At 47.3% G+C, this 14,478-nt stretch overlaps 1 protein-coding gene across 1 annotated transcript in view; it reads left to right on the forward strand.

Moving 5' to 3' along the window:
* AOAH (acyloxyacyl hydrolase) overlaps window positions 1–14,478 on the forward strand; it is a 111,482-nt gene that overhangs the window by 63,729 nt on the left and 33,275 nt on the right. Inside the window, 5 exon segments of the mRNA XM_063325499.1 lie at window positions 4,459–4,631; window positions 8,386–8,444; window positions 8,527–8,586; window positions 10,198–10,294; window positions 13,432–13,508. Of these exon segments, the coding sequence (XP_063181569.1) occupies window positions 4,459–4,631; window positions 8,386–8,444; window positions 8,527–8,586; window positions 10,198–10,294; window positions 13,432–13,508 (466 nt within the window).

The following is a 14,478-nucleotide window of genomic DNA, read 5'->3' on the forward strand; positions in this document are numbered from 1 at the left end:
CCCGGTCACTGTGTGTAGCTGCCCTGGCTCTGATGTGCCCACAGAGGTTACGGAGGATGCGGAGCATCCGATGGGCTTGACTTCAAACTTAGGGCTTGACAAACAAAGACCTCTTCAAGGACAGCTTTAAACTGCAGTAATAGAGCCTTTTTGGCCTTATCCTGTATTTCACCTTTAAAAGAGAGCAGTGTGCTGAGCACACCGGAGATACAGCTCGTAGCCAAGGCATTGTTAAAACGCCAGTATTTCACCCCATGCGAAGAGCAGGGCAATGAGTAATATGGATGTTTGTAGCGGAGAAAGATAATGAAATTGGCAGCCTGTGTTACACGTTCCCAGTAGTCTCCACACCGTGCTGTCCAAAGAGGGGGGTTAGAAAAATAAAGACAGATGGCAATGGTATCTCTTAGCCCACTGAGGTGTAAATGTGGGACACAATGTGGGACACACAGACCTGGAACAAAACAAAAAAAATCAGACAAGAAAATCATGAGCACCAGCAGTCTCAAATGCTGTACAATTAATTGCACATATTAGTTGTGTTTGGGGCAAGGCACCATTTTTCCAGCCTCTCTTTCCCAGCTTCGCAGTTATGGCATCTGCAACAAACAGAAAGGTGACAGCAGCTGGGATGGGAACTTGAGGGAAGTGGCACGAGCACCGGCAAGAGCATAACGCTCCCTTATTGTAAGGCTACTGTCACCAAAGTCCTGCTGCACCTCTCCGGCCCTAAAAATAGCGTGTGACCATGCAACATGCATGGCCCAAACCCTGGGCACGTAACAGCATGTGGCTGGAAACCAGATGTATGTCTGAAACATGGTCTGGGGGGATATTTATTCGGGCTGGGCTCATGGGAAGGGGTGAATCGCTGCCCTGCAGGACGTGGCAGGCCAGGCCCACCAACCCTGTGAAGAAGAAGGGTGGAGAGCTGTGTTTGGACTGTGCCAGACCCTGCTATAAGGGACTGGAGGAGGTCTCTGTGGCAGAGGAGATCTAGAAAAGCTTCACACAGATTGCATGTTGCTGTCTGGTCCCTCTGTGTTATACGTGTGCACAGCTAAGGTAACCGTAGTGTTAGGACATCCAGGAATTGTGTGCACATCCGAGGATATTACTGTGCTTTTGTGTATTGAGGGGGCAGGGTATGCTCCCTAAAATACCCAGATCCAATGCAGCAAGAATGCTAATATTAACATCCCCTTGTTATGGTCCGTGGCCAACATCAGCTTCCAGACATCCCAGGTGGGCAGAGGCAGTCACTGGCTGCTGCCTCCCAGGGGGACCTTGTGAGGGTACCACAATGGCCCCTGGTGCTCACCTGGGTGAGAACTTCACCTTGAAGTCCTTATGGCAGAGTCCAAAATGAATGTACTTACAAGATGGCTTGCATCTAAGTCGGTTTTAATTTCATAGCCTGGCACAGAAAGGAAATGTGAGGAAAAGAACTGAAATATCTGCATGACTTCAGCAGAGAATGACACGAGAAAGTAGAGTTATGAATGTCATATTAATTTCAGCTCACACTGACGTGTTTACTTGTGGTAGAGGCCTTACATCAGAGCAGTATTTTGAAATCAAGTGCTGCAACACCTGCAGGCGAAATGAAGTAATTTAAGGGCAAAACCACAGCCTTATCTCAAAAGTACCTTGCTTGGATGGCTGTCATAAGGATAAGCCTGAATCTTAATGCTGTTTTTCAGCTCTCCCTAACCAGAAAGTCTCAAACGCTTCAGCAGCACATACTGCATTAAGATAAATTTCTGGTCCCAGGGAACTTTTCTAATTATTATTTTGTGTGCAAAACACAGCCCACTGAAGAATTCCAAATCCTTGCTAGGGAACATGGTTCTCTCACGTGGGACTCAGCACCAACCTCTCTCTTTCCCCCAAGCAGAAACATTTCTAATGCCTCAAGACAGAACAACAACACTTTTGAAAGCTCCTGCTTCCATGGCGTTCATGGACAAGAAATCCTATCAGATTCCCCAGCAGCTCTCTTGGCACTGCAAGCGTCAAGTTTGCCCTTTTCTTACCCCTGGGAAGCCATGAAAGAGATTAAAGGACCTTCCCAGGGAAAGGACCTGGATGGAGCCTCCTGGCTGCTAGGCTGATTGCTTCCCTACAAGGCCATGAGGAGAAAATGTGGGAACTATGCACTCCTTGGAAGGATGTCCCCTGTCTTTCTTCTTGAGCAACAAGATCAATTCCTCAGCGGGTGTTGAGGCTTTCTTTCTGAAAGCCTTGGCCCAGCTGAGCTGCACCACCAAGGACGGACAAAAACTGTCACGAGAGCCTGCTTCCCAAGGTGCGTGGTCCATGCTGTGCATGGCCACACATGTTGATGTGCTCCAAATTCCGGCTATGGTGCCCTTGCTGCTATTTCTGGGGGCTCTTTTAGGATCTTGTGTTGCAAACGCATGTCTTTGTTGTTGTCTTTCCCAATTCAAAAAAGGCAATTTATAGATTTACATGCTCTGCTCCACATGCCCCAAGGGAGCCCAGGCCACCATGGAGCCACCTGGGGTTTGTAAAAGCTCGCAATAGTGTCCTTCTTTCCATCTCACTGACTCTTTGCTCTGAAAGAGGGCAATGGGACACCTCCGGACAATGGGTGACTTTTTCCCGGAGCTGGCCCTGCTCTGTCTCCTAGGTGTTGCCGGAGCCGGGGTCTCCCCCACATCAGAGACCTGTGGATCCTGTCTTGCCGGGGTGGGACAGCCTCCTCAGGGCAGCGTTCACCCGCTTGCTCATAGCCTCTGTTAGGGACACATGCTCCATGAGAGCGTGGTGATAGCTCTCAGGGGGAGAGCGAGTGAATGCTTTTCCTGTAATAAAGTGGTTGTTTTAATAACATAACTAGAGCAGTGTTCTCCAGGCAGCCTGGGGTGGTTTTGCTTGTTTTTCTTATATAAGTTGAAATTTATTTCAACTTCAGGATTTTAATTTTCCCTGTCCTGCGGCATTTAGAGATAAATGCAAGAAGAGTACGATAAACCTGAGCCCGGGACTCTGGCTCAAAGAGGTTCAGGCCTGCCAGAGAGACACAAAACATGGGTGTTTGGTCAGTGTGGGACACTGACACGGCTCCCGTACCCTAATGAACATTTCTGAGGACTATTTTATCTTAAATATGTCCTCCCTCCAGCCTCCTCCTCCTCCTTCCAGCCCCCCATGTTTGTCCGGACCCCTCGCTACTCTCCTGCCCCCGCTGCAGAGCTGTAGAAAGAGGCATAAGACATGTGAGACGCTTGAGATAGATAGACATTGGGCTGAAACTTGAGGTAGACATTAGATCAGTCAAATGTCGGTTGGAGACTGGAGTTTAAGTAAACCAAGGGCAGTGACTTTGCAGTCACCAAAAGCAGCATGGACTTGTAAGGACGACAGCTCGGCAAGTTCCTGGGTTTATATCAAGTGGCTTAAGATGCTCTGCAACAGCTACAAAGGGCAAGGTGCCAGGGTTACTGGAGTACTGGATTTTTAACACCATGGGAAACCAATGTGGTCATAGTCTTCTTCATGGTTCTGATTTGTCTTTCTGCTCTGTAAATAAAGACTAGCTCATTTGCAACCCATGGAATAAAACCAGCAGGAGAGCTAAGGCTTATTTCCTTATGGAGGTGTGCTGGGCCTGGCTAGGATAGAGTTAAATTTCTTCAGCGAAGTTCTTGTGGTGCTCTGTTTTAGATTTTTGACAAAAATAGTGCTGATATCACACTTTTTCAGCTGCTGCTGACCAGTCTTTGCACAGCGTTGGGGCCTTCTCTGTTTCTCAGTCTGGTCCCCCGGTGAATAGATTGGCGGTGTGCAGGAGGTTGGGAGGGGACACAAGCAGGGAGATGATCCAAACTGGCCGAAGAGATATTCTATGTGATGTAACATCGTGTTTAGCAATAAAAAGGGAGAGGAGGGGTTTTTAGGGTGGTTAGCCACCTTTTGCTCAGGAACTGGCTGGGCATTGGTCTGCCCATGGGAGGTGGTGAGTGATTGTCTATGCATCACTTCTTCTGCTTGCTTTCTCTCTTCTTCTACTTCTCCTTCACTTATTGAACAAAAACATATTTTATTTTATCTTGACCCCCAAGTTTTCTTGCTTTTACTCTTCCTTTCCTGTTCCCCCATCTCACTGGGGGTGGAGGGGAAGCAAGGAAGAGGCCGTGTGATGCTTAGCTGCCCGCCTTGGTTAACACACGACAGGAGGCCACTCTAAAAAAAGGGGGTGCATCTGTCTGTTTTAGCAGGGAGAAAGGTTACACTGAGGGAGGTTTCTATATCAGTTCTGATTTTGGCAAAACAATGACAGACTAAAACAAATATCATCATTTTTATAAGGTTTCATTTAGCTAACCTAATGAGGAAGAACGGCAAAGAAGAAAATTCTGCTGTTTCAGGTGCCTTTTGTGGGGCACAGTGTTACGTGACACAATGTCCTGTTGGCATCCTTTTCTTCTGCAGGAACCGTGACACGCTGGCTCACATGACTACACCCAAAGAAATGCTCTCCAACGTGATGCAAGCTCTGCGATACCTGGACACCCGTCTTCCAAACGGCAGCCACGTGATTTTAACAGGATTGGTAGATGGCCGCTTTCTCTGGGATAACCTGCATGACAGATACCATCCTCTAGGTAAATATGAGAAGTTGTGGGGTCCTCCTGGTTATCTGCCTGCTTGTGTTGCCTTCTCTCCCTGAATAATTTATGACTCTATTGACAATTTCAAGCAAACCAGACAGAGTGGAGGAGATCTAAGAAATATGAGACACATATTGGCTGTGCAGTAGAAGTAGGAGAGACAGTTTACCATCCCCAGCGCAGCACAGGGCACCTAGAGGGCAGACCCCTAACCTGCTTGGTCCTCCCCCAGATGCAACCCTCTCAATTCCAGACGAGGCTCAATACATGCTGTGGAAATGGAAACAAGCTGTTCTGCCTCAGCCTTGTCCCAGAATTGTGGCCGGCATGCCTGCACTTCATCCTGGTTCTTGTTACAGGTGGAGTCGGACATTTGGTGAGCACCTCCACTCACTGATTGGTGGATGTCTTAGTAAAACTGGATGAGGGCCAGGACAGAAGATTAAGCCAGGGGGTTGCAAAAGACTGGTTAGATATTAGAGAAATAAATTTTCCGTAAGTGCTGGGTGCCTGCCACCTCCTACCCTACCTGCAGGTGTGATGATTGAAACCTCACATCATGTGCAGACAAGTTTTGGGGCATTTCTTCAGAGGGCAGTTGCTGGAAGGTGCTTTGGGACAGGGTTTTCAGACATTTGGAGGCTGCCTTTGGGAAGCTGTCATCTCAGAGTGTGCACGGAACCATACGTCTGGCCATCAACCGTGCGCCAAGCAGCAAGGAGGAATGCCATCACAGCGGGCTGCATTCATATGCAATGACGTGTGATGTCCATCCTTGGTTAGTCTGACAGCTGTGCCTCTGGAGTCGGTGTAGAAACATTTCCTTGGGGATGCGGGAGGTTGTGGGGTGGGGAAGCTTGGAAGCTGGTTGCAGAACCCCTTCTCTACAAGTTCATACCACCCCACGGTGGATAAAGAATGTGAAATACTTTATGCAGGCAGCAAAGAAAGTTTTTATGCAAAGAGCTGAAGTCCCTTGTTCTCCAGTCAAGAGTACGTACAAGGAACCATCATGGACATTCTGCTTCCAAATGATAGACCAAAGGCATGTTCTTATTTATATTTGGGTAAAGAAATCTCTTTTGCATCTAGGCAAGTGGGAAGTTGTCGTCACCTTAGTTCTCATCAGCAAAGAGAGAGAGAAGCTAAATCACATAATTAAAGCAGTAGATTACATCTTCAGATGATTTTGGCAACCACTGGGTACCAGAGCTTTTGGCAGACTGTGTGCTGTGGGTTCCCCAAGGTTTCCCAACCACTGCCAGTGACCCCACGGCTTCTGCATTATCTACTGTGGGTTATTTTACCCCTCAAAAGTACTTGCTTCTTCTCGGGAAGTCTGAGGTCTCCATTTCTATTCCTGATACCTTGTTACATTTTTTTTCTAATCAGCACTATACTACTACCGATGCAAACAGAAAAAAAAAAAAAAGAAAAATAAAAGAAAAATCTTGTCCCTTTCAGGTCAGGGTGAGCCTGTGATAATTATTTTTTAGTCACATAAACACATTTCTTTCCTTGGGTATGTGTTTATCACAGGCACAGTTCCTCTACTGGGTATCTCATTACCAGAGACAACACGTGGCATTTTTTGGCAGAAGCCAAATCAGCAGTGATTAGCTATAGGACCAGTTGGAAATTTTTCAGAGGGGCTTATTTGCCTTGGAGGGACCCAATTAATCCTAAGCAACACATTTTGCAGCAAGAGATCACTTCTGGCAGATCCTCCGACAGGTTGCGAGGAGGTTTCCCCGCTTGGCTGCCGGTCAGGCGTGACTGCCTTTCTGCCGAATCCCTGGTCCCCCTGACAGCCCATCCCAGGGCCCGATGTTCTCAGGCTACATGGGTCTGGGACATCGTTATGGTCTGAGAAACCCATAACAATTTATTGTCATTTAGACAATTACTCTATCACCCGATGACCCCTCCCCACCCAGGAACGGGAATCAAGGAAAAGAAGGAAACACAAGGGTTGAAATGTAAATAGATTTAATAGGATAAGACTAAATAATTAACAATAATACTAAAGAACCAGTATTGATCCTAATACCAATATAAAATATACAAGGACTATACTCAGCCAATTCCATCAGCAGAAGCTGTGCACTCCCAGCCGTGGACAGCAAATGTCGGACACTGCGAGCACTACGGCTTCGGGAGGAAGGGAAGGGCTCAGGCGTCCGGCACCGGGGCAAGAAGTTCTCTGGACTGCTGCCATCAAGGGAGAGAGAGAGAGAGCTTTGCAGCAAACTTTCTAATATATGTTGAATGTGATGTTCATGGTATGAAATAATCCTGCAGGCCAGCCTGGGTCAAGTGCCCAGGTCTTGCTCCTCCTCATCCCTGCACCTGGCAAGGCTCAAAAACGCTAAGACCTTGAATCCCAGATAGCATAGCTGGCTCTAAAGTAAATATTTTCACGGATTCAGACACTAGAGTCTTCTAAAAGTGTAGTTTTCTCCAGCATTAGAAGAGAAATTAGTCCTGTGTCACTCAAACTAGGACAGACATCCCCAATATCTGGGAGCGACACCAGCTCTTTGAGCTCCCCATCTTTTGCTCCTCAGGCAGCTGATACTGCTGCTGGGTGATGGGCAGCCATGAGATAGGCAGGAATTGCATCCATATCACAGAGCTGCTGCAAAGCAACCCGAGGAGCCCGTTTCACTTGGGAGAGATTATACTTTGCAGTTTCTGTGGCAGCAACAACAAAAATTGCTTATTTCAGTGCTGAAAACATAACGAAGCCTGACGGGATGATCAGTGCACTACAAACTCAGAGAACTGAGTGGCCATTTAATTTCCATCTTGGTTATAGCTACCAAAGAAGCAAAAAGGTTGAGAAAATGGATAATTTTCTCAGCAAGCCAGGCTATTGCGTAGCACAGTGAATTTTAGGGAATGTCAGCTAAGTGTTTGACTTGGTGCTTGAATTTTCTCACCCACACAAGCATATCCACTTCCCTCTGTGACAGCAAAATTGGTCCTCCCTTTTAAGGCTAACCTCTCAGAGGTAAATGCGAAACTTAGAGTATATACAGGCACCTCCAGTCTTCCCTTCAGCTTGGCGACCCCTGCATTTGTTTGGCGGGTGAGGGACACGTTAATGGATAAAATATCAGTCACGCTCCTCAGAGATTGGCACAGGCTGTGATGACTAACCCTGCACGTGAGACGAATCACACATGAAAGGCTGGAGAGAAGCAAGAATCGTAGAATCATAGAATGTGTTGGGTTGGAAGGGACCTTTAAAGGTCACCTAGTCCAACCCCCCTGCAGTAAGCAGGGACACCTTTAACCAGATCAGGTTGCTCAGAGCCTCATCCAGCCTGGCCTTGAATGTCTCCAGGGATGGGGCCTCCACCACCACTCTGGGCAACCTGTTCCAGTGTCTCACCGCTCTCATTGTAAAGAACTTCATCCTAATGACTAATCTAAACCTACCCTGTTCTACTTTAAAACCACTTCCCCTCATCCTGTCACGAAGTGGCTCTGCATGCTGCCATGAAAAGCCGGAGAGTAGCAAAAGCGGCTCTGTTTGCTGTGGGGACACAGGCGGGAAAGATGCATGGGTGCCACCTCTGTTGTACCCCGGCTCTGTTGGTAGGAGGGTAACCTGGGGGTGGGTTGGGGGTCCCAGGGCGCCTCTCCCCACCGAGGGGTCTAATGCATGGGAACGCACAGACCTGCAAGATGAAGTCACATTTGGCCACCAGGCACATGAAGTTTCCCCCTCTGTGCATTGCAGGGCAGCTGAACAGGGACGTCACGTACAGTCAACTTTATTCTTTCCTCAACTGCCTCCAGGTAAGGTCTCTGGCTGTAGCCTACGAGCTCCCCCCTTGCCTCTCGGCCCGCTGCTAAAGCCTCACTCCCTCTGCCCACCCAGGTGAGCCCCTGCAGCGGCTGGCTGACTCCCAATGAGACCCTCAGGAATTTGACCTCGGAGGTAAGTCTCCATGAGGTTGCCCAGGGCTGTCCTCTTGCACAGACCCTCTTCCAGTTTGCCCAGTCCCTGTGTCTGAGGATGTAAGCCTAATATCTCAAAGGCAAGACGTCAGCGCACTTTTTTTCTTCCAAAGGCAGGGAGAAGATGCGGAAACATCTGTATCCATCCTTTCAAATGCCTCTCAGGCTCTGGGAGGCAGCATGGTTAAGTTAAGGGATTTGTGAATGTATTCCCTTTCCAACCTCTCAGCTGCCCAAACCTGTTCTCAAGGGGTGCAATCTCCCTGAGACAAAACTGTTCAGGTTCACGTTCTTTAAGGGGAAAACGTACCTGATGAAAAAGGAAAGCTTGTGAATCAAGCAGCTGTGAGGATGAAAAGCCAGCTGCATAGATTTCACTGGCAGCGGGAGCAGGCCCCCCGAGAGCAAGAGCCTTACCCTGTCTTCATTTGGGATTTGTGCTAATCTTCCTCAGACACATTTCTGGGGACTTAATCGCCAGATGGTGTGACCAAGGAGCATCCAGGCTCAGTGCAGGAAGAGGGGACAGAGAGAACAGAGACGTCTTAAAACTCACCCTAAAAATCTGGCTGCAGAAGTGAATGTCACGTAATATCAGCCACTTATTCCCTTACGGTACAAGCTGATTTTTTAATCCCAGCACCCCCCTGCAGCCATGTAAAAGAGACAGTAACCAAATATCATCAAAGGTGTCATCTCTGCGTATAGCTGAATTAATGTTTGCATTCACTAAACAAAAAATATAGCCTTAATTTCACCAAGGCTTACATATGTGTTTCATTTTATGCCCTGTCCCTCTTGACTTCACAGAAGGCAATTAAGCACAGTCTTAAATCTTTGCAGGATTGCAGCTTATGTATTTGCACCAACAATACAGAGCATACAGTACATGTAACTTCTGTCCATGAACAATTCATATGTCTGCAGGGTATGAATTAATCTTCTTTCTGAGCCCCTGTCTGAAACTAATTGTCTACGTTATTATCCAAACTGCACAATTTAAATATTTAGGAGATCCTGATCTCTGTTACGGTTGTAGAAATCACACTGGATATATCAGTTAGGTAGACGCTCAATGGAGGTAATTTACTCTGATGAAAGTAAGAGCAGAATGTGGTCTGGCTAGATAAGCATTAGCACCCACAGCACACTAGCAGGAAGGATAATGGGGAAGGAGAACATTTTTCCTGTACGAAAAGTTTCAGTCTCCTTTAAGAGAAATGGAAATGAACGAGCTGCCACTCATCAAGAGGCCTCCGAAACCGAGAAATTCAGAATACTTGTGTAGGCATAGAGACACTACTAAAAGAGGTCTCCAGTAAAATAACCATATGCTGTATTAAACTTATTACACCAGCTGAGGCCTCGGTAGAACCTGCAAAGATGTACCGCATGATGAGATGGGGAGCCCAAAGGCTGGTGGGGCTCACGCAAGTCTACGTATGAAGAACCCCGTTTCACCTCCTTTCCCCCAGCTGCAAGGGCAACATTAGCTTTCAAATTCCTGACCATGCATGGGTGACAGAAGCTGAATCCACGCAAAGCAGCATGAGTAGCAATGAATTGTCATTAAATCGCTTGATTTTTGCAGAGAGCGTTACAACTTTCCAACGTCCTGAAAGAAATAGCGACATCTGAGAAATTTGCCAACTTCGATATTTTCTACATGGATTTCCCACTGAGACAAAGTAAGTTGCTTTTTTCCTGTCTTTCTCACGAAGCATTGAGTCAAGTGCTGGGCTGCTAATATGCTCCTCATATTTTAGCGCTGTACTGGGAGAAGGGCAGCGTAGGCAGCCAGCCCAGGTGACCCTGCTGGCAGGGCTGGGGACAAGGCGCGGACCCCTGATGCCATCTCCCGGCTTCCCTGGTTGGGGTAACCATGGACCTCTGCCAAGATAAGCACCTCTCCCAGGAAGAACTGGCTTCTTTCCTATGCTTCCTTAAGCACCTGCGTACTACTGTAACTTTTGACTTGGAAATCTCACAGAACTCATCCTTCTGTGATCTTAAGTGACTTTAGGTAAGCCTAGCTTCATCGCGAGGAGAAACGCGTTTGCTCTTTCTTTTTTAAAAAAGGATCAGCATGAGGTGAGAGATTGTGGGCTACATATTCAAGTAGTTAGTGATGGGAAAGTAGGAAAGCAGCTTTTTCCCTATATCCAGCCTCATCCTCCCATGTTTCAACTTATGCCTGTTTGTCTCTCCCCCTCCCACTGTGCTGTTCTCTGCTGTGAAGGGACTGGTCCCGTCCTCATCATCTTCCCATAGGCTCTTTCCCAGGGTGGACCATCCCTGTTGCTCAGCCTCCATTCATGGGGCAGAACCTCCAGCCCTGGTCACCTGGAGGCCCTCCCTGATGACATGAACTTTTACATTCCAAAAATAGTATATAATAATTGGGAAAAAAAACACTGATCAGCATATTCCCAAAGAGAGGTAGTTCCATGTTGGTCCCTCTTCAAAAATTTTGCCTGGGGACTGTATTTTAAATCCCAGCATGCAGACAGCTGAAGCCAGAGCCATGAAGGGACAGAAGCACCCTGGCAATACTTCAAAGTGTTGAAAAAACTTTCAAAACACCTCTCCCCATCAGTGCCTGGCTGTCCTTGGAAGCACGAAGCTGCCGAGGTGCCTAAGATTATTGCAAAAAAAATCTCATTTTGCAGGCAAATCCTATCAAAGTTTGCCTATTTATTTTATCCTACATGACCTAATTTGGGAAGCTGGTCCTGGGTCTCGTGCAGACCGTACGGAGGAGGTAAAGAAGGGAAGATGGGAGAGGGAGTCTTTCTGTCCAAAAGTATCTCAGAGAGGTGGGCTCCACTGTCGAGTTTGATAATGTAGCACAGAGTTGCAGGATGTCCAAGTCTCTTTGCAGCTTTTGCCTCAGCTACTTAATATTTAACAAGTCATTAGGATTTGGAACAAACTACCTGCTGGGTAGGCAAATTACTTTAATAAGTTAAATGACTAACTTTAGGTAATTTATTTGCTTTCACGAAAAGAAACATCTTAATATAATTTGCTGTTCTTGATTACATCGCATCAAATAAATGAGGTAAACAAAATCACACATGCACACACAAACATCAGCTCTGGAAGACACTTTGCAAAGTTTCCTGCAGCCCTGGAGCCAACAATTCGAGCTTGCCGTCAGGAAAGCTGTCAGTTCGTGAGTGTGTGCTCAAAAGCCAGCGATGGCTGCTGACCTACTTTTCTAGTCTCCTTCTGAAGCAAGCGAAAATCCTCCCCTAAACTCTCCAGACATCAAATATTTAGCAGTGGTTGCACACTGTGACGAGTACATTGATTCCGGGCTGGCCTGGGCACCTATATACATAGCAGCTCCCAGCTTTCTTGGAGTAAAATTTGAGTATCCTAGAATTTATTCTGGATTTAATGGACGTTCAAGCTCAGATGTTGCCTTTGGCTGAAGAACTTAGTGGTTCCTGTACGAAGCAGTGCAATAAATAGGGGGATAGGGGTTGATTGTTTTGGCTTTTTCTTGGTGTGGATGGGAGCAAGCTCTAGTCTAGTCTAGCCAGGGCAATAGGCACTTTTAAGACAATAAGACATAATCAAGTGGTGGGTATTTGTTCAACTGCTCTAGGATTTTTGGAGGTCAAGTCTAATGGTCTAAATTCACCTATCTTGATATAAACCTCAGTTATTTTACTTCCTCCTCTGCTGTTTCTGACAGTGGAACAGTAGCCCCTCTACAAAGTAAAAGACGATACACAGTCTCAAACTCAACATATAGCATCATATATAAGGAGTTAGGCAAGCTCACCCCGTGCATCTGCATGCGCACTCCGTGGTGTAATCTAAATATTGCAAATTTGAAACAAAGCTCCAAGCCCTGTGTCTTGAAACAGCTTACTTTGGGTGTTGACTAAAGCATCTCAAGTAGGTTTCTATAGTCGAAGTGGGAATATCGCCCTTTCTTTGAATTCAAAATTAGTATGGGGACGCAGCCGACATTTTTTTGAGACAATAGCCGGGGTCCAATAAACAGCGATGAGTCTAGGTCAGAACTGCGGTGCTTGAACGGAGAACACTTTCCTCCTGACAGGATGCCTGCGTAACGCTATTAAGAATTCGTAATCTGTCATTATAAAAGAAATTATTGAATTTACAGTCTGTTAGTGGCATATCCACTAGTCCCATGTTTGATCACTCCGCAGCCCTTTGGAAGGGAGAAAGCTTTTTACTTCTCTAATGGCTCTGGGGCTTACAGCACAGCGTCATTTGCATTGAATGTCATGCTTATGTAATTCAAAAGGTTATTTTGTTGGAGTTGAAAAAGACCGCTCAGAAGAGAAGTAACTGGAAATGACAGTCTAGTCCTGCAGACATCAGCCCATGCGAATATTGTGTTACCATCTCTTTCTCTAGAAAGCGCTACTTTCTTCATGTCTCTTATTTTTTTGCACTGCTGAAGATGCAACTGAAAATGGGAAATGCACAAGTACTAGATCAGTATTAAATAATTTACAGCCTTACTTGCTACGGCATCCATCTTAGTTGTGAGGGAAAGTGAATTGTTTTACGATCTTTTATGTTCAAAGTGCTTCCTTGCATAAATATCGCAGAGAAAAAAAAAATTACAAATAAAGGCCTAAATACTGCCCCGAGGAGAAGGGATTGTACACAATATTGGCTCTGACAACTTTATATGAATTATCATAATCTTCATGCAGAGCTGTCCTGTGTTTAAAAATACCAGCGGTGCTGTGAGAAAGCTGGGGGGGGTGGTACATCTCCGGGCGGGCGCCTACGTGTTCCCCGGTGGTAACCCCTCCGCTTACGTTCTTCTTGGCAGCGGCCGAGGAGTGGCGCAAGATGGGAGGCCAGCCCTGGCAGCTGATCGAACCAGTCGATGGATTCCATCCCAGCCAGGTAAAAACCCGGCCCCGGCAGACGGGTGGGATGCCAGCGCCCGCCGCTGCCCGAGGCACCCGGTCGGACAGCCACGGGGATGCGGGTTGGGGGGGATTCCTCTTTTGAAAGAGGTGATGGCTTTAGCCCCAGAGCAGACGTCCCCCTTTCAGCCAGCTGCACTCTGTTCTAACTCCTGCAAGGTCTTCTGCTGCTTCCCTTCTCTTGTTGACCAGTAGACCCTGGCCAAACAGCTCTTAAGCCACAAAACCAGACCCTTGCCATGTAGGCTCGCTACCGGCCTGCTCAAACACCCGCAGGAGTTTTGCGGGATCAGGGCAGCAACGCAGCTCTGGGAAAACCCGAGGGACGCCCCCCTCCAGCCCTGCCCCTGCCCTGCAGCCTCCGAGGCCATGGGTTTCCCCACCGCAGCTGTCTTTTTGAAGCTATACCTTTAAATTGCTTTACGGTCTGCGGATACATGTATGAAGAAGTTTCCTCCCACTTGCTTGATCTCCAAGGATGGGTGGCAGGGGAAGGTTTAGAGTCAGAAATAAATGAAAGGGAAGGAGAAGGAGCTGCTCCGCTGTAACTCCTTGCTTGGGTTCGATAACCTACTGTGAGGTCGCCTCGTTCCCACCATATTCCCTTCAAAGGAGTTTTTTTTTTGACTCTGTGAAATGCGTGGACAGAGCACGTTCTGCAATCAGCTACAAACAAAGCCAATTGGTTCTCTACACTCTAGCTTCAGGTTTCAAATATGTACGCAAAGCAAAGCAGCAGCCAGTCTTCCTCATACCGCCCTAAGAAAAACTGCACGTGAGCTGGAATCCCACATGCAGTCTGTGGCAGCAACCACAGGGCACAGCCTGGCCAGGGCTCTCCTGCCGGTCACAACGTGGTCACCCCCAGCCACTGAGTCAACACGGGGCAGTGGGCAAGTCCCGAAAATAAAGGCCACCCTGCTTCCCTGCGCTTTTCAATCTTGACT

The sequence above is a fragment of the Chroicocephalus ridibundus genome, chromosome 2 (genome assembly GCF_963924245.1).
Source record: "Chroicocephalus ridibundus chromosome 2, bChrRid1.1, whole genome shotgun sequence".
Taxonomy (NCBI): Eukaryota; Metazoa; Chordata; class Aves; order Charadriiformes; family Laridae; genus Chroicocephalus; species Chroicocephalus ridibundus.